The sequence below is a fragment of the Microcebus murinus genome, chromosome 15 (genome assembly GCF_040939455.1).
Source record: "Microcebus murinus isolate Inina chromosome 15, M.murinus_Inina_mat1.0, whole genome shotgun sequence".
In the NCBI taxonomy this organism is placed as follows: Eukaryota; Metazoa; Chordata; class Mammalia; order Primates; family Cheirogaleidae; genus Microcebus; species Microcebus murinus.
The window spans coordinates 40,861,277-40,887,771 of NC_134118.1; the positions used below are offsets into that span (position 1 = coordinate 40,861,277).

Here is a 26,495-nt window from a genome sequence, read left to right on the forward strand (position 1 = left end):
GAGTGCTGTGGCATCAGCCTAGCTCACAGCAACCTCAATCTCCTGGGCTCAAGCGATCCTACTGCCTTAGCCTCCCGAGTAGCTGGGACTACAGGCATGCGCCACCATACCCGGCTAATTTTTTTTGTATATATATTTTTAGTTGGTCAATTAATTTCTATTTTTAGAAGAGACAGGGTCTTGCTCAGGCTGGTTTCGAACTCCTGACCTCGAGCAATCCTCCCGCCTCTGCCTCCCAGAGTGCTAGGATTACAGGCATGAGCCACCACGCCCGGCCTAAGAGTTATTCTTTATCATTATTTTTTTTTTTTTTTTTTTTTTTTGAGACAGAGTCTCACTTTGTTGCCCAGGCTAGAGTGAGTGCCGTGGCCTCAGCCTGGCTCACAGCAACCTCAAACTCCGGGGCTCAGCGATCCTACTGCCTCAGCCTCCCGAGTAGCTGGGACTACAGGCATGCGCCACCATGCCCGGCTAATTTTTTGTATATATATTTTTAGTTGGTCAATTAATTTATTTCTATTTTTGGTAGAGACGGGGTCTCGCTCAGGCTGGTTTCGAACTCCAGACCTTGAGCAATCCGCCCGCCTCGGCCTCCCAAAGTGCTAGGATTACAGGCGTGAGCCACCACGCCCGGCCTTCTTTATCATTATTGATCAGGGATAAATCATACAGTAATTTGAACAGGGAAAGTTTAATATAGAGAATTATTAACTCTAGTGGGATAGCTGTAAGGAAGGATTGGCTAGGACGTAAGGAGAACAGAAAAGAATATAGAAATAGCAGATATAATACATAGTATCTTGGCAGTTTTAATATTATATAATATACTATATAATAGTCACTGCTCTTAGGGATGAGATAGAGTATCCAAGGAAGAGTTCCCCTCACTGGGCTGAGATCCAGACCTTGTTGGAGAGAGAACAGCTGTGGTTCACAGGATGGCAGAGAAGTCACTGTGGTGCCTTGCCAGGGAACTTGTAAATCGGTTTTTTGGAACATGCTGTAATTTTGCCTTTTGGGGTGCCAGAGAAAGCCTCACGAGGAAGTAGCCCACCAAAAGTACTCCATTGCAAAACCACCCAGTAGCATTCAGGGTCTTGGGGGAGGCTGCTGACCATTGGATGTTGCTGTTAGCTGTGCGTGCACTTCAGGAGTCTGGTGCTGGAGAAACCTTGAGGCCACTGGAATCAGGAAGCAAAACCCTTTCCTCCTTTTCAGAGACAAGGTGTATCACCCAGGCTGGAGAACAATGGTGCAATCATAGCTCATTGTAACCTCAACCTCGGGCTCAAATGATCTTCCTGTCTCAGCCTCCTGAGTAGCTAGGAATACAGACAGGTACCACCATGCCTGGCTTTTAAAACATTTTTTGTAGAAACGGGGGTCTCACTAAGTTGCTCAGGCTGATCTTGAACTCCTGGCCTTAAGAGATCGTACTGCTTTGGCCTCCCAAAGTTCTGGGATTACAGGTGTGAGCCACTGTGCCCAGCCTTATCCATCACTTTCTACTGACAGAGCTTACCCTTGTGCCACCTGGTGGAAAAATATTAAAGGGCCATTTACTGTTTTCACAAGAGGGTAGGTTTGTCAGTAACGGGCTATATTAGGGATCTTCAAGACCACTCCCAGATTTGCTGATTTACTAGGAGGGCTCATAGGACTCAGCATATAGTCCTAGACTTGGCTCTGATTTATTACTGTGAATGGATACAAAGGAAAATTAGCAAAGGGAAAAGGTGCATGGGGCAAAGTATGAGGAAATGAGGTGCAAGCTTCAAAGATCCTCTCTCAGGCAGGTCACACGGGATGAACTTCATTCCCCCAGCAACCAGTTATGGCAACACATGTGAAATGTTGCCAACCAGGGAAGCTGGTTAGAGGCTCAGTGCCCAGGGTTTTTGTTGGGACCTGTACACTTAGGTACCCTCTGCCTGGTACATACCAAAATTATAGACTCCCAGAAGAAAAGCAGGTATTCAGCATAAATCACATGATTTATATAAATAATTTAGGCAAAGTGAACTACTCTTATCAGTTAGGGTAGTGAGAACTCTCCCCAAATCCAAGTTTTCAAATGCCAGCCAAGGGTCAATCTTGTAAGCAGGCCTTTTGAAGAATAGCAGGCAGGCCTGCTATGTTAACTCTTTCTGCACACAGGCACATGTGCATAAAGAATTCTGAGAAAGTAAAGAAAATAAAATGAAAGGTTAACATTGTTTCTGTATTTGAAAGTTTCAGAGTAGTAGGGAAGGAGCGGTTCTGCCAAATTGAAATGTCATAGTTGCTCACATTCCTAGGAATTTAGTTAATGAATCTCATTTTATATGTTCTTTTCATTATTTTCATGCATTTGCCACTAATTATCTCCTTCTCCCCTCAAATCACATCCAGCTAACATAAGCTTAATGTTATTAACAGAGCTCTTAAGTGATCACATAATTTCTCTTAACTATATCTTGATCCCATTAGCTGTTGAAAATCAATCTGATGGTTTTGTTTCTGGTGCCCATGGGCCTATTCCTTTTCTCAGTGGACTTTGCAAGGTTAGGCTTTGAGGAGGGAGTATATGTAATCTGTACTGGCTTTGACAAATTAAATTAATTGAGTAATCAACTCATTGTTTATTATACATTTTTTTTAGTATGGTGAAAACAGTGTCTTATAAATAAATTTTTTCTTAAGAACATGGATCATTACCTAACAAATATCACCCCTCCATGTGATAATTAATGTAAACTTTTATATAGTGATTCACTGTAAGATGTATGAATATTTATTATAGTATCAAATGGCATGTCTCCTCAGTGAGAAAACATTTTGAGATTTGATGTATAGAATTTTTTGTTAACAATTGCTTATTCTTAAAAAAATTGTAGCTGTCAAGATAACGTGGCTTTTGGTTGAAAATGCCAGTAAGTTGAAAATGTGAGATTGACTCATTATAGTATTCTTTATGTGTAGATAAATGTTTTTGTAAATGACATATGACTTCTTTTCTATAGAAGAATCTCTTTTTTATTGGGATTTTTTTTGTACTGTCCATAAAACTTTATAATTAGAAAAACTGAGCCGGGCGCTGTGGCTCACGCCTGTAATCCTAGCTCTTGGGAGGCCGAGGCGGGCGGATTGCTCAAGGTCAGGAGTTCAAAACCAGCCTGAGCAAGAGCGAGACCCCGTCTCTACTATAAATAGAAAGAAATTAATTGGCCAACTGATATATATATAAAAAAAATTAGCCGGGCATGGTGGCACATGCCTGTAGTCCCAGCTACGTGGGAGGCTGAGGCAGGAGGATTGCTTGAGCCCAGGAGTTTGAGGTTGCTGTGAGCTAGGCTGATGCCACGGCACTCACTCTAGCCTGGATAACAAAGCGAGACTCTGTCTCAAAAAAAAAAAAAAAAAAAAAAGAAAAACTGGTAAACCCCCCAGATTTTTCTTTTGGATTTGTTTTAATAAATCTGGTCCCACTGCTTTGTGCAAAATAATGGGAGAATTCTTTTTAAGGAAACGCTATTATGGTTTCCTATTTTATGCAGAAAGATCATTTTACATGTTCCAGTAAATGTTCTCTAGTATTATTCTTTTCCTCATTTGTTTATATTAATTTGTTTTTTTTTTTTTTTTTTTTGAGATGCAGTCTATAGCCTGGGCTAGAGTACCAGGGTGTCAGCCTAGCTCACAGCAACCTCAAACTCCTGGACTCAAGCCATCCTCCTGCCTCAGCCTCCCGAGTAGCAGGGACTACAGGTGCACACCACCTTGCCCAGCTAATTTTTTCTATTTTTGGTAGAGATAGGGTCTCGCTTTTGCTCAGGCTGGTCTTGAAGTCCTGACTTCAAGTGATCCTCTTGCCTGGGCCTCCCAGAGGATTACAGGTGTGAGCCACCACACCTGGCCTATATTAAGTTTTTTTTTTTTTTTTTTTTTTTGAGAGACAGAGTCTCACTTTGTTGCCCAGGCTAGAGTGAGTGCCATGGCGTCAGCCTAGCTCACAACAACTCAATCTCCTGGGCTCAAGCGATCCTCCTGCCTCAGCCTCCCGAGTAGCTGGGACTACAGGCATGTGCCACCATGCCTGGCTAATTTTTTTTATATATATATTTTTAGTTGGTCAATTAATTTCTTTCTATTTTTGGTAGAGACGAGGTCTCGCTCAGGCTGGTTTCGAACTCCTGACCTTGAGCAATCCGCCCGCCTCGGCCTCCCAAAGTGCTAGGATTACAGGCGTGATCCACCGTGCCGGCCTTAAGAAGAGTTTTTAAATAACTCCTCAATTAGTTAAAAATCTGCATTTTAATTTCAAAGATTTCTTTTGTTGTTAAGTTTGTGTGAGGGGAGTTACTCTGTAAGATTCAATTATATTCCCAGATTGTACCCATATAGTGATAACATTCTGAGATTTATGTTTCAGGATAAATTCAATTTAACAGAAAATTGGAGGAGCTATATACATGTTTGGCAGATTGTAACTTTTGGTGACCTCTTCTTGTAGAACATTAGTCTGACCAGTTACCAATTATTGACCAGTTACCAATCATTTGTTTTGGGAGATATAACTAAGCAAAATTTCATTCTTTTTTTTCTTTTTCTTTTTGGAGATAGAGTCTTATTCTGTGGCCTGGGCTAGAATATAGTAGTGACATCATTATAGCTCACTGCAACCTCAAACTCCTAGGCTCAAGCGATTCTCCTGCCTCCGTATCCCAAGTAGCTGGCACTACAGGCTTGTGCCACTGTACCCATCTAGTTCTATTTTTTTGTAGAGTCAGGTCTCGGTCTTGCTCAGGCTGCTCTGGAACTCCTGGACTCAAGGGATCCTCCTGCCTCTGCCTTCCAAGTGTCAGGATTACAGGCGTGAGCCACTGTGCCAGGCCTAAGCAAAATTTCTAATTCAAACATTAATAATTCAGAATTTGTAATAGTATGAATGTGGCTTTTGCTCTTAGCTTTTTTGTTCTGTGCTACTTTTCTCATCAAAAACTGTGTATCATTCAAGCTCCACCAAAGAAATCACTGTTAAAGAGAAAAATATTTCCAAAGTAAACAATAACTTCCTCTCCTGACATTTATTTGTAAAATAAAATATGTCTGGAATGTCAATTTACAACCTTTTGTTATTTCAACAGTATTAGATTTTTTTTTTTTTTTTTTTTTTTTTTTTTGAGACAGAGTCTTGCTTTGTTGCCCAGGCTAGAGTGAGTGCTGTGGCGTCAGCCTAGCTCACAGCAACCTCAAACTCCTGGTCTTAAGCAATCCTTCTGCCCCAGCCTCCTGAGTGGCTGGGACTACAGGCATGCGCCACCATGCCCGGATAATTTTTTCTATATATATTAGTTGGCCAATTAATTTCTTTCTATTTATAGTAGAGACGGGTCTCGCTCAGGCTGGTTTCGAACTCATGACCTCGAGCAATCCGCCCGTCTTGGCCTCCCAGAGTGCTAGGATTACAGGCGTGAGCCACCACGCCTGGCCAATAGTATTAGATTTAAACAAAATATATTTATATTGCTAATCAAGAAGATAATGTTTTTCCTAGTTAAAAGAGGAAAGGCATTCTTACAGTTCACTGATATTATTGATCCATGTTAAGTCTTTCAATATGAGAAACACTTTGAGTGGATTATATATTTTTTTATATTAGCATTGCAGTTTAAGAAAACTGATGATGTATTAAATATCAAACCTAAGGGAAGCACAAACCCAGGAAATTATTAGGGGCTGGTTTGGTGTTGATTTAACAGATTGATCATTGGTATTTGAAACATTTCTTTATATCCATTGCTAAGTTAGTCTCTCTACAAACATGATTACATGGTATGTGTGTGGTACTATACTGTGTGCAGTGATAGTTGCAAAATAAGAACAAGATAACTCTTCAAGATAATTTAAAAATAACATAACAAACCTTACACATTTTAATTTTAACATAAAACATGAGTGCCTGTCATTTGACTTAGGGCCATTGCTTTTTGTTAATGTGTGGTCTCTGTTTGGAGTTCCAGAATGTCTTTTTTGCTTTAACCATACCCAGAATGAATAGTATTGAATAGTATGATTAAGTTTCTTTAAAATTGACAGAATGCTTAAAGGTGCTTGTGAAGAAGTATGTATGAGAATGGTTCTACTAGCTCAGTTGTGTTCAATGCGTGGTCCCCGTGTTGGTGTTGATCCACAAAGTACTGGTTAATGACAGGTAAGTACACATAGTGAGAATAAGTATTTACAAATGTATATAGCTATTTGACATTGCTGTAAATCCAAGCATATGGTTAGGGAACTCTCATGTTGAAGAGAGTGTAGACCAGTTTGGGTGTTGCTGAAATCTGATGTTTGTGAGCTGCATACTAACCATATATAGGACAACTGTGTTGGCCTACAAAAGATTAGATATTTTATTTTTTATTTTATTTTTTTGAGACAGAGTCTTGCGCTTTGTTGCCCAGGCTAGAGTGAGTGCCTTGGCGTCAGCCTAGCTCACAGCAACCTCAAGCTCCTGGGCTCAAGCAATCCTGCTGCCTCAGCCTCCCGAGTAGCTGGGACTACAGGCATGCGCCACCATGCCTGGCTAATTTTTTTCTATATATATTAGTTGGCCAATTAATTTCTTTCTATTTAGAATAGAGATGGGGTTTCCCTCTTGCTCAGGCTGGTTTCAAACTCCTGACCTCAAGCAATCCGCCCGCCTCGGCCTCCCAGAATGCTAGGATTACAGGCATGAGCCACCACGCCCGGCCTAGATTAGATATTTTAAAAAGGAAGGAAACATTCTTCACTACAGGTGGTTTGAGAAGCACTGTTCTAGGTGGTTTGATAGTTTTTCCCTGTGTTTTATTTTTTATTTGCTCACATATAATTCGGTATCAGGCTTTTTGTGTATCTTGCCTTTGATTTTTTTCCAAAGCATTTAGATTAGTGTCCTTAGACACAAGAATTCTCATTTTGCAGTCATATTTATTTACTTTCTGTAATTTTTAATTAAAATACATAATTATAATAAGCACAATCGGCATAAACTGGTCTGGTAGCAACTGACTTTTGATGACCATCCAGCTCAATTGCTCAGAGAAAAGATACAGGTACACCAGAGAGGCACCTACTGGCCATAGGTGTTAGTATGTTTTACAGAGGGTATGGTTTCAGAAAGAACTGGTGTTCTGGTGAGCTGCTTAAATGAAGGATGACTAGAGCTCTCTTATTATGCTTTAATACAATAATAATTTACAGACAAGTGCTTGTTAGTGTCCTGGCATGCATATATATAGTAGAAGTTCCGAAAAGAAAGAACATCGTGAGTAATGCAATCCTTATAGATTGCTTATTCCCAGAGGAGGTAGCACTTGGGTTGGGAAGGATTTAGGGTGTTCCTAAGGGATTCCCAGGCCAGGTGAGTGACATAAACAAAGGCACTATGATGGATACCATATAGTGGAGTATATTTTGTCTTTGTCATTTTTTACTCTAGAATGGGCTTTAGAGATGAAGCAGCTGGGTATTTTCATAAAGCAGTGAAACTAAACCCTGATTTCAATGATGCAAAGGAGAATTTTTATCGTGTTGCAAACTGGTTGGTGGAACGCTGGCACTTTATCATGCTCAATGACACCAAGAGGAATATGATTTATAATGCAGCAATCCAAAAGGCGATTTGTTTGGGGTCCAAAAGTGTTTTGGACATTGGAGCAGGAACTGGAATACTAAGGTTTGTTGTAATTGTGTTTTAATTATAATTATATATACATGTATACTAATGTAAACTAAAGATTTTGCCACATCTGAAAAATTTAGCATTGGAATTTAAAAATATTTCTTATAATCTTGTTAGGGTTATTCAAGCAACTATTATTGTATTTTTCACTAATTTTTATTTTACCAAGAACTGGATGTAACTGCTGAGAAAAATATGGGATTATTATTGAAATTTTGAATAATGAATTTTAAGATTTTCTTTTGTACTGACATCCTGGTAGAACCTAGTTGTCCAAGTTGAAGCCTGTTGGTATTCTTCATGCCAGTAGTGTCATCTTACTAGAGTGGATGTCATGATAAATTTTATGTTTTGTTTCTATACAAGAATATTGGTTCATTTTTTTAATGCAGAATGAATAATGGTTGTGTTAGTTAATAAAAAGAAAAACTATATGTTTAGACATCATAATTCTATTAAAATAAAATAAATACAGTGGATTATTTTTTCTTGATGGAACACTTTCTTCTCTTGTAGCATGTTTGCTAAAAAAGCTGGAGCACATTCTGTGTATGCCTGTGAGTTATCCAAGACCATGTATGAACTTGCCTGTGATGTAGTGGCAGCAAATAAGATGGAAGGAGGGATCAAACTCTTACATATGAAGTCACTTGACATAGAAATTCCAAAACACATTCCTGAGAGGTATTATAATATATACTCATTTTAGTGTTTATAATTCACTATTTTATTTTTTAAAAATCAAAATACATTTCTAGTTTCTAGTCTAAACAAAAATGCTAAAACTCTTATTTTGTAAAGATATGGATATAGGATGGTTTAAGATAGATATTCACAACAATGTCAAATTCTTTATTAAAAATATTCAAATATCTGGAGAAAATTTGTGGCAAGGGATATAATAAATAAACTTGACCTTTAACAGGTTACTTTACCTATGTTAATTTCATTGTTCTAGTTTGCAAAAATGGATAATACATCCTGTGTGGTCAATAGCTACATAAAAACAAGACGTGAACAAATTAGACTTAATGAACTTATCACATTTTGTGTTAATATCATTGTTTAAAATGAAAGCTTTGGTAGTATCTGCTGTCAGTGTATTTTGAACTGAGCCCTATAAATTATTTGAATATATCGTTTGAGTATTGGCTTTTTAGTTTGTCATCTTACTGTGATTCATATCACAAGGGTGATGGAATTTCAGAGCTAGAAGAGCTTTAAGAATCATCTGGTCCAACACTGTCATTTTAGAGAAAGAGTTTTCTTTATGGCATTTGCTTTACTACTTCTCTTGGGTTGATCTTCTCATCTTACTTAAATCCAATTTATATTGAAAGAGAACTTTTTGTACTCTTATTGTTATTTGAACTATGACTTTAAGAAGTCTTCCATATAGAATAATATTTATGTTTGCTAATGCTGATACTTTTTAGTAGTCTCTACATTTGTTCTCATGAAGAAAGTCTTATTAGATTGTTAAGGCAAATATTATACCCATTTTATAGGGAAAAAACACTTTTCTGAATTGCCTTGGTCCACTTAGGCTGCCATAGCAGAATATCACAGACGGTGGCTTAAACAATGGACTTATTTTCTCACAGTTCTGGAGGCTGGAAGTGCATGATCCAAGGTATCAGCAAATTTGGTTTCCTGTGAAGGTTTTCTTTCTGGCTCGCAAATGGCTGCCTTCTTGTTATGTCTTCACATAGCCTTTGCCTCGGTGTGTGTAGAGAGAATGATCTCCAGTATTGTTCTCTTTTATAAGAACACCAATCCTATTAGATTAGAGCCCCACCCTGATGATCTCATTGACCCTGTTTACCTTCTAAAAGTATCTATCTCCAAATGTAGTCCATTTGGGTATTGGGGCTTCAACAGGTTTTTTTTTTGGAGGGAGGGCAGATACAATTTAGTCCATAGCATAAATCAAAGTGACCTTAATGTAATCTGCATTTTTCTGTTAGGTAATGTTGTAGAAAGATCTGCTGGCTTTGAATCAGGAGATATGGATTCCAATTAAGCACATCCCTAGACTTCAACATATTATACTAGATGATTTGAAATACCCTGTACATTCTAAATGTATGCAGTCATAAATATTGAATATTTTCTGTATATGTAATAATATTGGGTTTAGGCACTGGGGGGATATCAAAGTTGTTCTTGCCCTCAAGGCATCTATAGTTTAGATAGGAAGATAAAGAATATTTATGAAACTAACTACACAAATGAATGATATTGGTAATAAATGCTAAAGGAGTTCAGAGAAGGGAGAAATTATTTTGGTGTATATTTGAGTACAATTTTCTAGAAAGAATGGACAGAAGAGCAGAGCTCTGGGCTAGGATTTTGTGAAAACTCACAGGTAGTGGGTAAAGCAAGAGAAGTGACGAGAGGCACAGTCAAGGTTTAGGAGGCAAACTTGAATGATGTAGTATCATAGAAGGGTCAGATTGGATTTTGAGACGGAGGGCTCTCACCTGCATTAAATTTTACTTGTAGACCAAGAAAAATGCCAGCTGAGAAAGGATTCATTTTGATAAGTAGGAAGTCCTTGATGATAGAGAAATACAGAGTATTAGATAATAGAAATCTGGTTACTTAGCATTAAGAAAGGGGTCTGATAAAAGTAATGGGCATGTACTATTATGGATTTAGGCAATGAAAGAATAGCCTGAGGAGGCAACAGAGCAAGTGAAGGTTGTCTCCCCCACCTCCCACCCCACCAAATCAAGGGAAAGGAGCCAGTGGAGAACAAGAAGAGCAAGATTCAGGGGCAGATATTAAAAATGAAATGTATTAGAAAATTTTACATATGGACTGTTTCTATAATATACTCTTCTCTCTTCTTGACATCTTTATATAATAGCATGATATTTCACTTACATATATTTTTAAAAAATCGTTCTGTAGAGTGTCCCTAGTTGTAACAGAAACTGTCGATGCAGGTTTATTTGGAGAAGGAATTGTGGAGAGTTTGATTCATGCATGGGAGCATTTACTTTTGCAGCCAAAGGTAAGCAGCGTAAAAATACTTAAATTTGATTTGCTAAGCAATATGAAATATATTTTCCATTGTCAACATGTAGATGCTGTGTGGTTGGACAGAAATCCATGCAAAAAACATTTAATAACATAGTGCAGTGTATGTTTGTGTGATCAAATAAGGTATACAGGAAAAAGATACTCCAGGAAGGAATTCACAGGAAGTGAGGTTACTTTGTGGAGGGACTAACTATGGAATTCTCTAGAGTAGGATTGAGAAAGGGAGGTACTTTCAGTCTCACAGCCCTCACTGCTTGGAATTTTGGCAAATTATCAAAAGGGAGTATAGTGGTTACTGGCTTGGTATGGTTTTATGATGCCTGTTGAACCCAAGACTAAGTCTTATAAAAATTGCCAAATTATATTTTGCATTGAAATTCTCTATTGTATTTTTTTCTCTCATCGAGCCCTCAAGAAAAAAAGTTCTCTATTGTAGCCCATCAATCACAGATTTAGTTTATATAGTACGTATTATGAATGAAAAGATTTTAACATGTAATAAAAATTCACTATTTACAGAAAATGATTTAGATTTAAAATAGCTAAAGGTTGAAATGAAGAGTAATTTATTTAAGTAGGATATTGGTTTCTCAAAGTCCTACCCTAGAGTGTTTTGCTCTGTGTAAACTTATAGCTCACTTCCCCCCTTCCTACTTTCCTTCGTATTTGTATTGTAAAAAAAATACATACATGTACACCCATACATAGCAATGAAAATACGTCTTAAAGAAAAAAATCCTCAAACTTCTTATTTTTAAGTTTTTAAAATTAATTTTCATAGCTTGTCATACACATATTTTTATATACATGTAATATGTTTATATTATATAAACTATATTTTATATTATATAAAATAATATTATATATTTTTTAGACCAAAAGTGAAAATGGTAATTGTGAAATGTATGGGAAAGTTATACCAGCAAATGCTGTTATATTTGGCATGGCAGTAGAATGTGCAGAGATAAGAAGACATCACAGGTAAGTGACTATTTAAATAGTAAATATTTAAAAATAGTAATTTTAAGGATTCAAAGATTGATTGTAGGAATAATTCAAAGATTATTTAGTGAATATTTATTTGGGTGAAGATTTACAGTTTTGTGACCTTTAAAATCATAAAGTTTAGTCCTTTTTTCTATTTTTAATTTTTTAAAAAGGAACTTGAGGCCGGGTGTGGTGGCTCACACCTGTATAATCCTAGCACTCTGGGAGGCTGAGGTGGGCGGATTGCACAAGGTCAGGAGTTCAAGACCAGCCTGAGCAAGAGCCCGTCTCTACTAAAAATAGAAAGAATTAATTGGCCAACTAAAAATATATAGAAAAAATTAGCCGAGCATGGTGGCACATGCCTGTAGTCCTAGCTACTCGGGAGGCTGAGGCAGTAGGATTGCTTGAGTCCAGGAGTTGGAGGTTGCTGTGAGCTAGGTTGAGGCCATGGCACTCTAGCCCAGGCAACAGAATGAGACTCTGACTCAAAAAAAAAAAAGGAACTTCAGAATTAAAGATAGCTTTCAATTTTTTAATAGAAAATTAATTTTGATACAACTTAGTATCCTTTAGTTGTGTGTTAGATTCATATAGAAAAATATTAAGTTCTGACTGATTTTAGGTGAAGTTGGAATAAAAAATTTCAATGTGAAAATAAGTTTTAGTTTTAATTAATTTATTTCTTCCATACCCCTTTTCTGTAAGTTAGATAATACTGAATTTGATAACTAAACTGTGATTAAGAGACTGTTCTAATTTGTAATAAAGATACATTGAAGTATTTTTTGAGGGATAAACAGGCATAAAAGCAACCTATGCTCAAATGGTACAGAAAAAAGAATATATATAGAGATAGAATGATAAAGCAAATATGACAAAATACTAAACTATTCAGTGAATCTGGTTAAAGATTGTGAGGGTTTTTTATACTGTCCTGGAAACTGAATTTGAAATCATTTTCAAAATTAACAAATGAAGAGCAGAAGAAAATATATATAGTATCTATATATGTTTAAGCAAAATATATACACATATTATTAAACACATAAAAAGGTATGGAAAGATACAGCAAACTTAACACTGAAGGAATGAGGGCAAGGAGTATTGTGAAGGTAGACTTTTACTTTTCACTATATTGTTTGAAGTTTTGACAATGTTTACATTCATGTGATTTATAATTAAATGGAAGTTATTTGTCATGTATTTTTTGTTTCTGTAACTTGTGACTTTCAGTTAAGAGTTATTAAAATCATTAGTTCTATTTGATGATTCATCTTTTATGAGTATAATACAATAATCTGTAGAAGTAGTTTGAACTTCTGAAACTTTATAAAGGGAAATAGACTAAAAAATAAATACCACTGAGGTAAGGCGAGATTAGATTATTTTCCTTTTATTGCCTTCAAACATTTTTGTAGCAAGTGCATAAACCATAAATGTATAATTTGATTGCATTTTTATGAAGTTGATACATCTGTGTAACCAGTGTTCAGATTCAGGATCAGAGCATTACTACCACCTTAGAAAGTTCCCAAGAAGAAACCCCTTCCAGTTACCAGCACCTGACTCCCCCAAGAGTAGCTACTATCCTGAATTCTAACACCATGATTTAGTGTTGCCTGTTTTGAATTTCATATAAATAGAATCATACGGTGTGGGTTTTTTTGGTGCCTAGCTTCTTTTGTCCAAAACATCCATGTTGCATGTATTTTGTTCATTCTCATTACTGAATAATATTCCATTGTATGAATATACCACAATATATTTGTCTAATTTACTATTTATGGACATTTAGGTTATATCAGGTTTTTTTGCTATTGGAAATAGCGCAGCTATAAACATTCTTGAACATTTTTTGATGATAATATGCATGAATTCCTGTAGGCTGTATTCCCAGAAGTGGAAATACCAAATACTGTGAGGTTCCTATATTGAGGGAATCTGGAATAGGGATATTCATCTTGAGTTAGTATTAATACTGCAAAGTAGTCTTCCAAAGTGGTCTTACTATTACAATTTTAGATTCCTACCAATAGTGTATTAGAGTGTACTGAAGCTGAGCAACATGTCATATGCTTATTGGCCAGTTGGATATGCTCTTTTGTTAAGTGTCTGTCTTTTGCCCATTTTTGTTTGTCTTTTATAAATTTGCAGGAATTTAAAAATATTTTTTGGATGTGAGCCCTTTGTTGAATTAAATGTGTCTTTTTCCACACATTGGCTTGCCTTTTTATTAATATTACAGGGGTTTTTTTAATGAGCAGAAGCTCTTTAATAGTTAGTGATTGTTTATGTGTGTATGTAGTTGTGTTAAGGAACCTTTGCCCATGTAGTTTTATTTCATTTTTATATGTATTTTTATGCATTCAATATTAGGTGTGTTACTTGATTAAAAAAAAACTCATCTTCTTCTTCTCCTCCTTTTATATCCTCCCTCACCAGAGTGGGTATTAAGGATATTGCTGGTATCCATTTGCCAACAAATGTGAAATTTCAGAGTCCAGCTTATTCTTCTGTAGATACTGAAGATGTAATTGAACCTTATACAACTGAAAAGATGAGTCGAGTTCCCGGAGGATATTTGGCTTTGACAGAGTGCTTTAAAATTATGACAGTAGATTTCAACAATCTTCAGGTGAAAAAAAGCTCAAATTACTATTTTCAAGCATAAAATTTCATATGTTGTTTAAAATAATACAACAGTCTTACTTTATGAGTCTACATGAGATTTCACTTACTATATATATAAAGAAAATGATTTAAGGGTAATTAGAATTTCCTCTTGAAATTATTCACTTTTAATACTAAAAAGACCCTAAGATTTGTTGGGAATGTATGGTGTGCTAGGTGCTTTTACATGTGTTCTTAGGGAGCTCTTATAATTTACTGCAATAAAATTATAATTATCCTTGTGCTATACAGATGAGGAAATTGTTGCTTACATTAATTTCCTCCAAATTATTCAGTATGTGAATGCAGCAACAGAGATTCTAACCCAGGTCTTTCTGACTTCTCTATATCGTGCTCCATTTCAAATTAATGAAATGAACAATAATCCAAATCTCCAGGTTGTATGTGGTATTAGGGTGACCAGCCTTCACAGTTTGCCTTGGACTGAAGGGTTCTAAGACATGGGTCAGTTTTAAAACCAAGACAGCCCTAGGGAAAGCAGGACAAGTTGGTCACACTTGTGTATATATGTGTGTGTTGGTAGGTGGTGGGAGAATGTGCCATATAAAGAAAGTGCCCAAAGAAATTGGGAAATGTTACATAGAATCCTTCTCAGAAGGTCTTTAAGGTTAATTTTTTTTTTCTTTTTGAGACACAGTCTTGCTTTGTTGCCTAGGCTAAAGTGAGTGCCGTGGCGTCAGCCTAGCTCACAGCAACCTCAAACTCCTGGGCTCAAGCAATCCTTCTGCCTCAGCCTCCCGAGTAGCTGGAACTACAGGCATGTGCCACCATGCCCGGCTAATTTTTTCTATATATATTAGTTGGCCAATTAATTTCTTTCTATTTATCGTAGAGACGAGGTCTTGCTCTTGCTCAGGCTAGTTTTGAACTCCTGACCTTGAGCAATCCGCCTTCCTCGGCCTCCCAGAGAGCTAGGATTACAGGCCTGAGCCACTGCGCCCGGCCTAAGGTTAACTTTTGAAGTATGTAAATGTTATAAGTGAAACTTGTCTGGGAATAAGGCTTTGTGAGGCTCATTTTACCCTAAGATTTTTATAATTTAATAGAAGCTTTCCTCTATTAATTGTCACTAGGTTGTTCTTGAGGTGATCTGGAACTAATTAACAATTAGGCATTGCTTCCTGAGACTGAGCTGTCTTTCTGAGCTTCAAGACCATTCCTTATTTGACATAACATTTCAGTAGTTTAAAACATGGCTGTAGCTGCTCATTACCCCAAAGCTATCTTTTTATTACTTTAGGCCTTTTTTATTTTAATTGTTTTTTCCATACACAAGCCTTACGAAGGTTTCAATTTTGAAGGTAATGTCTGCCTGTTTTAACACTTAGAAGCAATACAGAAGAACAGAAAAGACAAAGTCTTACTATTTTTCTTCCCTTTAAAAATCTCACCCCTTCTTTCCCTAGGTCATTAGTTTGAAGTGCATCTTTTCAGACTTGCTTTTCTGTTCGACACACACACACACACACACACACACACACACACTTTTTAAACAAAACAATCCCTGTTGCTTTGCCACTTGCCTTTTTCATTTTACAATATATCATGGACTTCTTTCCACATCAGTAATATGTTATCTGCCTCGTTTTTAAAAGTAACAGCTGCATGGTATTCCAATATAATAGGTTAGAGCTTTCCCATCCAGTGTACCTAGATGGCATAGGTGTGCCAAGATACTGATTTCCCTAAGGGAGTTGGGCAGGACTAAGAACTTCAGAGATAGAAAATGGTATGATCTTGAGGCATGTATATATTAAATGTATAAAATCTTCTCATTCCTTTCATATTTTTCTCAGGAATTAAAAAGTCTTGCAACTAAAAAACCTGATAAATTTAGCATCCCTGTTATTAAAGAGGGCATATTAGATGCTATCGTGGTTTGGTTTGTGCTCCAGCTTGATGATGAACACAGTTTATCCACAAGTCCCAGTGAAGAAACATGTTGGGAACAGGCTGTCTACCCTGTACAGGACCTTGCAGGTAGGTCTTGTTTAATTTTCTTTTTTTTAAACTTGTAGCTTTAATCCTCTAAGCATTTGAGTCAGTGGCAAAAAAAAATTACTTTGGATATGAAGTTTTCAGTTCAGTCAAGGGAGTGTGGTTAAATCTTTCAGAATTTTATTTTTCTTTTTCAAAAGGAGTTTTAAATAACTTATGTAGTTAAGAAGAGAGCCTAAAACATAACTCTGCTGCATAGTACTCAGAAATACCTATCATTAAATCATGTCTTCAGCTCTTATTTTTCTAGTTATCAGTGAATGAAAGAAATGCTGGCCCATCATTTTATGGAAAGTATTGGAAAGTATTGCTTTTAGTGTTGGAGCTGTTGCCCCTTAGAGAACCTGATGGCGTCCGTGAAACCTCAGGTCATAAAAATGCACACGCTCACATTAGCACAGAATTTTTCAGTTTTAGGTAGCTCAAGAATCCATGAACTTCCCTAAGGATGCTCTATATTAAATATTTTTTTTTTGTATAGGAATTTTTTTATAGCAGTTTAATACATTTCAGTAAGTTCAAAGCAGTCGAATTAAATAGAAAAATTCTACGCTTTTTAAACTGAAAGGTAATATATTTCTGTTTCTGTTTAGTCTCTTAAGAATCTAATTTGGCAAGGTAATAAAGTCACGGAATCAGTATGGTGTTGTTGCTGGTAAGGTATTTTTGGAGTCATTCAGGTAGATTTGGATTCAGATCTTGGCTCTGTTACTTACTAACTCCCTCCTGGCCATCCTTACTGGCTATTTCTCAGAGCTTTTGTTGTGTCATATATAAAAACAGGATGATACTGTCTACCTTGCAGAGTACTGTTATACGGATTACTAGAGGTAATGGGAATAAAATGCCTGCCACAGTGACTGGTACTTAGTTAAATGGCATTTTTAAATTTGTGTTTATTCTAGTTCTCTTATACCTGTAGTAACTTAGACAGATGGTCTTTTGGTTTTTTTTTTTTTTTTTTTTTTTTTTTTTTTTGAGACAGAGTCTCGCTTTGTTGCCCAGGCTAGAGTGAGTGCCGTGGCGTCAGCCTAGCTCACAGCAACCTCAAACTTCTGGGCTCGAGTGATCCTTCTGCCTTAGCCTCCCGGGTAGCTGGGACTACAGGCATGCGCCACCATGCCCGGCTAATTTTTTTTTTATATATATATCAGTTGGCCAATTAATTTCTTTCTATTTATAGTAGAGACGGGGTCTCGCTCTTGCTCAGGCTGGTTTTGAACTCCTGACCTTGAGCAATCCGCCCGCCTCGGCCTCCCAAGAGCTAGGATTACAGGCGTGAGCCACAGCGCCCGGCCGGTCTTTTGGTTTTTAATCCTCCTTTGGGAAAGGACATTTTACATTTTTAAATGTAAGAATAACAACTTGTATTTTCAACTGGTTCTCGCCCTTTCTTATACTTTCTAATTTCTAAACATGCAAGAATGGCTGAGTACTTACAGTTAAGAAATATTACTAGTATGAGTCTGTTGAATGCTGCCTTGTTCTTTTGGAAATTTCTCTTAGAGAAAAGACTGTCCCTTTAAGCTAAAGTGAGGTTTGGTATTGATCCCTGAATTTCATCTTTGTTAATGTTAGCTTCATTACCAAAGAGGATAGAGTCCCCTGTAGCCCTCCACTCACCCCCAAATTTGGGGATGTGGTGATACCTAGTGAATGAAGTAAAAACACTATAATATTGATAGACTTAGGGTTCAATAATGGAGCTCTTGAATGTCTCCATTATGCTATAAGTTAATTAAACTTTAGTTTTTCCCTAAGTAAAGCTGATTGGATTTTCCTAGGTTTTGTATATTAAATGAATAGATGTGATCCTTCCTGTAGTGATTTAGAGAATGGGGGGTTAGATGGGAAGAAGGAGATGTTTGTGTGATCCTCAGGCTTACAAGTAATCCATGTTAATCAGTTATAATTTTTTCATTTCTTGCTGTCTAATGAAGACTACTGGATAAAACCTGGAGACCATGTGATAATTGAAGTGTCTTGTCAAGACTATTACTTAAGAATCCAGAATATTAGCGTCTTGGGTTTGGAATGTGAAATGGATGTTGCAAAAAGTTTTACCAAGAATAAAGACTTGCTATCATTAGGAAATGAAGCTGAACTCTGTAGTGCCCTGGCTAACCTTCAGACCAGTAAACCAGATGGTATAGAGCAGACCTGCATATTGGAGTCTATGGAAATTGCTTTGCTTAATAACATCCCATATCATGAAGGCTTCAAAATGGCAATGAGAAAAGTTTTGTCTTCATTGACCCCAGAGAAACTGTGTCAGGACATGGATATACACTGTCAGAATAATGAGATGGGCTCTGATACAGGACAGAATAATACTGCACAGAGCACCCCTGAACCGTTCTATGTGTTAGATGTGTCTGAAGGCTTCTCTATTCTGCCTATCATTGCTGGCACACTTGGGCAGGTTAAACCGTATAGTTCAGTAGAAAAAGACCAGCATCGTATTGCTCTGGACCTCATATCTGAAGCCAATCACTTTCCTAAAGAAACACTTGAGTTTTGGCTGAGACACGTGGAGGATGAATCTGCTGTATTGCAAAGGCCAAAATCCGACAAGTTATGGAGCATAATTATATTGGATGTCATCGAGCCATCTGGGCTCATTCAGCAGGAAATAATGGAAAAAGCCGCAATATCCAGGTAAAATACAAAATAATAACTTTTGGGTTTTTTTGAACTCAAATTTCATGTAAATTCCTTTAGTTCTTTAGTCGCATAACCATAAAAACACGAATCAAGATCATTGTATGTTCCTCAGTGTTACTTTTCAGGACCTGTGACTTCATTCCTTTCTCTTGGTACGGATCCCATTATTGATTCTTTTCCCCCTAAGGAATCTCTGTACTTAGTTGTGAAGACTTTGTGAAGTTGTGGTTATGTTTATTCCTCTGTGCACTCTCTTTCCCCATATCTTGCTGTTAGGGATAAAAAACACTTTTTTCCCTCTACTCACACACTACTCAATACAGTACTTCCAACCAGATGTGTAGGAATTTCTCCCCACACACCACGCAATTTCTAGCAGACAACAACTGGATATCCTCTAATTCACTTCAGCTCTAACACTATCAGCCTGGAGATGACATCAGATCCCACAGGTTGAGGGCTCAGTTCCACAAGACTGCCCCTCACTTCAGATGCCAGTCACAAGTAGTAGGTTGTCTGACTGGGAAGCTATAAATGCAGGATTCCCAAGACCCCTTCTTTGGGTTCCATTAATTTGCTAGAGTGGCTCACAGAAATAAGGGAAACACTTTACTTATGTTTATCCATTTACTATAAAGGATATACAAAAGATATGGATGAGGAGATGTGTAGGGCAGGCATGTGGGAAGTGGCAGGGAGCTTCTGGGCACACCACCCACTGTGAACCTCTGTGTTCAGCTACCTGGAAGCTCTCCGAACCCTGGCCTTTTGGGTTTTTATGGAGGTTTTTTTATTATGTAGGCATGACTGATTACATCATTCGCTATGAGTGATCAACCAAACCTTCTGCCCATCTTACCTCCCAGGAGGTCAGTGGGCTGGAAGAAAGTCTCACCTCTAATCATGCCATGCATGGTCTTTCAGCCCCCAACCTGAGGCTAGGTAGGGTCATACAAAAGATACTCTTATCACTCCAGTAATTCCAAGGGTTTAAGAGCGCCAGGCCAGGAAACAGGATGAAGATTGATCTATCTGTATCATATCACACTTGTCCTGTGTATGTTCTATTTGGCTATTCCTGAGTTATATCCTTTGTAATAAACCAGTAAATGCAAGTAAAGTTTTTCTGAGTTCTGTGAGCCATGCTAGTAAATTACTGAACCTGAATGAGGGAGTCATGGGAAGCCTTTGATTTATAGATGGCTGGCCAGAAGTACTGGAAGCCTAGGACTTAACATTTGGCATCTGAAGTGGAGACAGTCATGTGGGACTAAGCCCTTAACTTGTGGGGTCTGATGCTAATTCCCAATGGATAGTGTCAGAATTGATTTGAATTGTAGGACACCCCGCTGGTGTTTAAGAATTGGTTGGTGTGGGAATCCCCCCTTTGTGTCAGAAGTGTTATAAATAGAAACAAATTCTAAGACTACCTAAATGACTTGCATGGTATTGTCCTCCCTCTCTCTCTCCCATAGAATTCATGGTTAGAAGGTTGGCTTTTATTAACCTGTGTGCTTTTTCAGTTTGCTAATTTCATAGAATGATATCCTCTGTGGCTATTCTGTGAGTGGAGCCTGTTGTTTGTTAAGCAGCCTAAAGCTCTGTAGTTAGTCTCTCCTTTCTGAGACTTTCAGGATCTTAAAAAAATTAGATCTGGTTTGTATTTAAATGGATCACAGGTAGCAAATAACCTTATTTATTCAGATAATTTTAGTACATTGAGTTTTCAGGATTAAATTTAATATGAGGAAAACTGGTTTCTCTAGTAATTTATGAAAACAAAATTTCAGGTGGCTTGGTAAGAGCATTAAGTTGGAATTTTGTTAAGAGCTATGTAATTTTGTTAAGAGGTATGAAATTTCATTAATTGTGGAGATTCAGTTTCTACCAGACTTATTTAACCTAAAATGCTAAAAAGTTGATAGGAAAGGAATAGCAAAAATAAGTAAAGCATTTGGGGTCAGGGTGGAGTCTGTTTTGAGGCTAATCCATGTATATAGGATTTATTACAACTCAAAGGATCATGTGGTTATATTTAGTGAGTGAAGAGAGATTATCCTGGTTCAGGATCATGACTTATATATTTATCAATCTGATGCCATTACACTTAGGAGTCTTAGCTAACTTTTCTTGCTGAATCTATATGCTTATCACATCCCCTCTGGTTATGATTTGGCTTTCTTTAGCTTGCTTTTAGGGAGAGAGTGAGCTGTTACAAGAGTAACCTGTTTACTTATTAACTTTTTCCTTAACTTTGAAAAATTTCAAAATTAAGAAAAATTACAATAATAGTGAATACTACTAGATTACTGTTTTGTTTACTGAGTCATTTGATAGTTTGTTGTTGGCATCATAAACTTCATCCTTACTTTAGTGTTTAGCATGTCTTATAACAACAAAGGGTTTCCCCTACATATCACAATAAAATTGCCATACTGAGGAAATTTAACATTGATAAAATACTATTATTAGTATAGTTCGTATTAAAATTTCTCCTGTTGTCCCAGTTAATATTCTTTATTGCTTTTTACCTCTAGTCTAGTTCTAATCAAGGGTTCTGCACTGCATTTAGTTGTCGTGTCTTGTCATTATAATTTAATTGTCATTCTGGCTTTAGGTATCTTTAAATGGTTAAGAAATTGAGATAATCAGTTTAGTAAAAGCCTGAAGGATTAATTAAAAGCTGTTATAAGAGCAAAAGTGTCAAAGTGGTTTTGAGGAATGGGGTGTTTTATAGTTTGTCTAGGTTTTTTTTTTTTTTAATTTTTTTTTATTTTGGCATATTATGGGGGTACAGATTTTAAGGTTTCAATAAATGCCCATTTCCCCTTCTCCCCCCAAAAGTCTGAGTCTCCATCATGACCATCCCCCAGATGGTGCACATCTCACTCATTATGTATGTATATACCTGCCCCCCTCCCCCCTCCCACCTGCCCAATACCCTATTACTGTAGTATCTATGTGTCCACTTAGGTGCTACTCAGTTAATACCAGTTTGCTGGAGAATATATCTGGTGCTTGTTTTTCCATTCTTGGGATACTTCACTTAGTAGTATGGGTTCCAGCTCTAACCAGGAAAATATAAGATGTGCTATATCACCATTGTTTCTTAGAGCTGAATAGTACTCCATGGTATACATATACCACATTTTATTAATCCATTCTTGGATTGATGGGCACTTGGGCTGTTTCCACAGCCTTGCAATTATGAATTGTGCTGCTATAAACATTTGAGTGCAGGTGTCTTTTTTGTAGAGTGTCACTGGATCATTTGGGTAGATGCCCAGCAATGGGATTGCTGGATCAAATGGTAGATTCACTTGTATCGCTTTAAGGTATCTCCATATTGCTTTCCACAGAGGTTGAACTAGTTTGCAGTCCCACCAGCAGTGTAGGAGTGTTCCTCTCTCTCCGCAACCACGCCAGCATTTATTGTTTGGAGATTTTTTGATAAAGGCCATTCTCACTGGGGTTAAGTGATATCTCATAGTGGTTTTGATTTGCATTTCCCTGATGATTAGAGATGTTGAGCATTTCTTCATATGTTTGTTGGCCATTCTTCTGTCTTCTTTAGAAAAATTTCTGTTCAAGTCCTTTGCCCACTTTTGAATGGGGTTATTTGATTTTTTCTTCCTAATTTTCGTGAGTTCTAAGTATATTCTAGTTATCAGTCCCTTATCGGATGCATAGGATGCAAAAATTTTCTCCCATTCTGTAGGTTGTCTGTTTACTTTCATGACTATTTCTTTGGCTGTGCAGAAGCTTTGTAGTTTGATCATGTCCCATTTATTTATTTTTGTTGCTGCTGTGATTGCCTTTGGGGACTTCTTCATAAACTCTTTGCCCAGGCCGATGTCTAGGAGAGTGTTTCCAACTTTTTCCTCTAGAGTTCTAATAGTTTCATATCTTAGGTTTAAGTCTGTTATCCAGCGTGAGTTGGTTTTTGTGAGAGGTGAGAGGTGTGGGTCCTGTTTTAGCCTTCTACAGGTGGCTATCCAGTTTTCCCAGCACCATTTATTGAAGAGAGATTCTTTTCCCCAGCGTATGTTTTTGTCTGCTTTGTCAAAGATGAGATGGCTATATGAGGATGGTTTTATATCAGGATTCTCACATCTGTTCCACTGGTCAATATTCCTGTTTTTGTGCCAATACCATATTGTTTTAATTACTACAGCTTTGTAGTATAGTTTGATATCTGGCATATTAATGCCTCCCATTTTGTTTTTGTTGCCTAGAATTGCTCTTGATATTCGGGGTCTTCTTTGGTTCCATACGAAGCGTAAAATTATTTTTTCTATATCTGTGAAGAATGCTGATGGGATTTTAATAGGTATTGCATTGAATCTGTAGATCAGTTTGGGTAGTATAGACATTTTGATGATATTGAGTCTGCCGATCCACGAGCATGGTATGGATTTCCATCTGTTTACATCCTCTGCTATTTCCTTCCTCAGTGTTTCATAGTTCTCCCTGTAGAGGTCTTTTACCTCTTTGGTTAAATATATTCCTAGGTACTTTAATTTCTTTGTTGCTATTGTGAAGGGAATTGAGTCTTTGATTTGGTTTTCAATTAGATTGTTGTTGGCGTATATGAATGCCTCTGATTTCTGTGTATTGATTTTGTATCCTGAGACTTTACTAAATTCATTGATCAGTTCCAGGAGTTTCTTGGTTGAATCCTTGGGGTTTTCTAGATACAATATCATATCATCAGCAAACAGTGAAAGTTTGATCTCTTCCGCCCCTATTTGGATACCTTTGATTCCATTTTCTTGTCTGATTGCTGTAGCCAAGACTTCCAGCACTATATTGAACAGAAGTGGAGATAGTGGGCAGCCTTGTCTGGTTCCAGTTCTAAGTGGGAATGATTTCAATCTTTCCCCATTCAGTATGATGTTGGCTATGGGTCTGTCATATATGGCGTGTATCATTTTTAGGTATGTCCCTTCTATGCCTATTTTCTTAAGTGTTCGTATCATGAAAGGGTGTTGAATTTGTCTAGGTTTTAATAATCTATTTAGGGAAACTACATAGCATGAAATTTTAGAAATTTATATGAATTATCTTTTTAGATATGCACAAATGTGTTGGTGAAATGTTCTGTGTTTTATAAATAGATGCTTACTCTACATATTTAATTTAGGAGTAAAAACTTATTGTGAATATCCATGTTTATACAAACTCCACCTGTTCTGGAAGTTCAAGTAGAAACAAGTTTGGAATATTCAGTAAAAATGAGGGATTTGACATTTGATTATAAATATGGCAAACGAAAATAATTACTTGGTTTAAAGTACCTTCAATATCCTTTACCTTTGCTTTATTTGATGTCAACTGGTAATCCACCCAGCCCTTTCACACCTCCCACCTACCTCAGGTATGAGGAACAAGTCTACATAGATAGGTAGGTGTGAGAGCTGCCTGCGTTGGCTTAAGAGCCCTTAGCTTCATATAATAGCAACTAATATTCTCATGGGCAGAGCTTCCAAGTCCCAGCAACAGAACACCTGGTACAAGTTAGTCCACACTCAGGGAAGCCCACAGATGGCATGGCTTCCCATCAGGCATTTATTGTTTGTTCACAGTTCTCTCAGTCCAAATGCAATCTACCTATTAAGAGGCTTTTTTTTTTTTTTTTTTTTTTTTTACCATAAGCAGTGTTGCTGATAAACACAGCTGACATTTCATCTTTATCAGATTTCCATGGAAATAGACTGTACCCAAGGTCACTTGTAGGAGGACAAAGGATTTTGTTAGCCCTTGACTCACTTTCTTGAGCATTTGGACTGCTTTTTTTTTCCTTTTTTGTATTTGGAGTGTTTAACCTTTTATTTGGAAATAATTTCAAGCTTGTGGAGGATTTAAAGAATAGTACAAAGAATTTACCATATACTTTACACCCAGATTCACAAATTAATATTTTGCGGGCCAGGCACGGTGGCTCACCCCTGTAATCCTAGCACTCTGGGAGGCCGAGGCGGGTGGATTGCTCGAGGTCAGGAGTTCAAAACCAGCCTGAGCAAGAGCGAGACCCTGTCTCTACTATAAATAGAAAGAAATTAATTGGTCAACTAATATATATAGAAAAAAGCTGGTGGCGCATGCCTGTAGTCCCAGCTACTCGGGAGGCTGAGGCAGTAGGATTGCTTGAGCCCAGGAGTTTGAGGTTGCTGTGAGCTAGGCTGACGCCACGGCACTCACTCTAGCCTGGGCAACAAAGTGAGACTCTGTCTCAAAAAAAAAAAAAAGTGTGTGTGTATATATATATATATTTTGCCACATTTGCTATATGTTGTTCTTTCCCTGTACCATTTAGAATGAGTTACAGATATTATATCCCTTTACCCCTAATACTTTGGTGTGTATTTTCTAAGACTAGGACATTCATTATGTAACCACTGTACAGTTATCAAAATCAGGAAATTTACATGGATATAATACTGTTATCTACAAATCTTGCCAGATTTTACCAGTTGTCACAGTAATATTCTTTATAGCTTTTTTGTTCCTGGTCCAGAATCCAATCTAGGATCCTGTATTACATTTAGTTTTCATGTCTCTTTCAACTCCTTTATTGTGATAGTCTGTCATGATATTACCAGTTTTGAAGAATGTGGGCCAGTTTTGTAGATTGTTCCTCCTGGTCTTATGATTAGATTCAGATTATCCATTTTAGAGAATAAATACCACAGAGGTTTTATCACATTTAGAGACACATGGCATTGCCTTATCCCATTATTTTTTATGTTAATTTAGATTACATGGTTTAAGTTGTATCCACCAGATTTCTCCAAATAAGTTACTATTTTCCCCTTTGTGATGAGTGAGCATTTGTGGTGGTGATGCTTTGAAACTGTGTATATGTCCTTTTCCTAGTCACACTTTCACCTGTTATGTTTAGGATCTATTGATAACTCTTCTCTGAATCTAAAGAATTAATGTCCATCTAGCTGACTGGTTATTTTTCGCTTTCTTGATCATCAGTCACTTTGACTTGTTGGGAAATTATTTCCAGTGGTTTACCATTCTGAACTACCAGCCAGTAACAACAGAAAATCCATTAGACTGTTTGTAATCTGTAACTCTTAATTATTTCAGCATGATTTTTAGGTATTGATATTTATAAAATATAGGGAACCAAAAAGCTTTTAAAAATATTATGTCTTATTTAGGTGTTTACTACAGTCTGGAGGCAAGATCTTTCCTCAGTATGTGCTGATGTTTGGGATGCTTGTGGAATCACAGACACTGGTAGAAGAGAGTGCTGTTCAAGGAACAGAACGTACTCTTGGATTAAATATAGCACCTTTTATTAACCAGTTTCAGGTAAGCATCTAAGATGGAAAGATGTTCAACCAGGATGCTATTATTTATAGTCTATTATCTCTGTTTGGTTTTA

At 37.1% G+C, this 26,495-nt stretch overlaps 1 protein-coding gene across 1 annotated transcript in view; it reads left to right on the top strand.

The window, feature by feature from the left end:
- PRMT9 (protein arginine methyltransferase 9) overlaps positions 1–26,495 on the top strand; it is a 38,420-nt gene that overhangs the window by 2,972 nt on the left and 8,953 nt on the right. The window contains exons 3-10 of the mRNA XM_012783756.2: positions 7,463–7,699; positions 8,222–8,389; positions 10,622–10,724; positions 11,628–11,734; positions 14,186–14,378; positions 16,231–16,414; positions 18,373–19,090; positions 26,269–26,422. Of these exons, the coding sequence (XP_012639210.1) occupies positions 7,463–7,699; positions 8,222–8,389; positions 10,622–10,724; positions 11,628–11,734; positions 14,186–14,378; positions 16,231–16,414; positions 18,373–19,090; positions 26,269–26,422 (1,864 nt within the window). The remainder of the gene's footprint in view (positions 1–7,462; positions 7,700–8,221; positions 8,390–10,621; positions 10,725–11,627; positions 11,735–14,185; positions 14,379–16,230; positions 16,415–18,372; positions 19,091–26,268; positions 26,423–26,495) is intronic.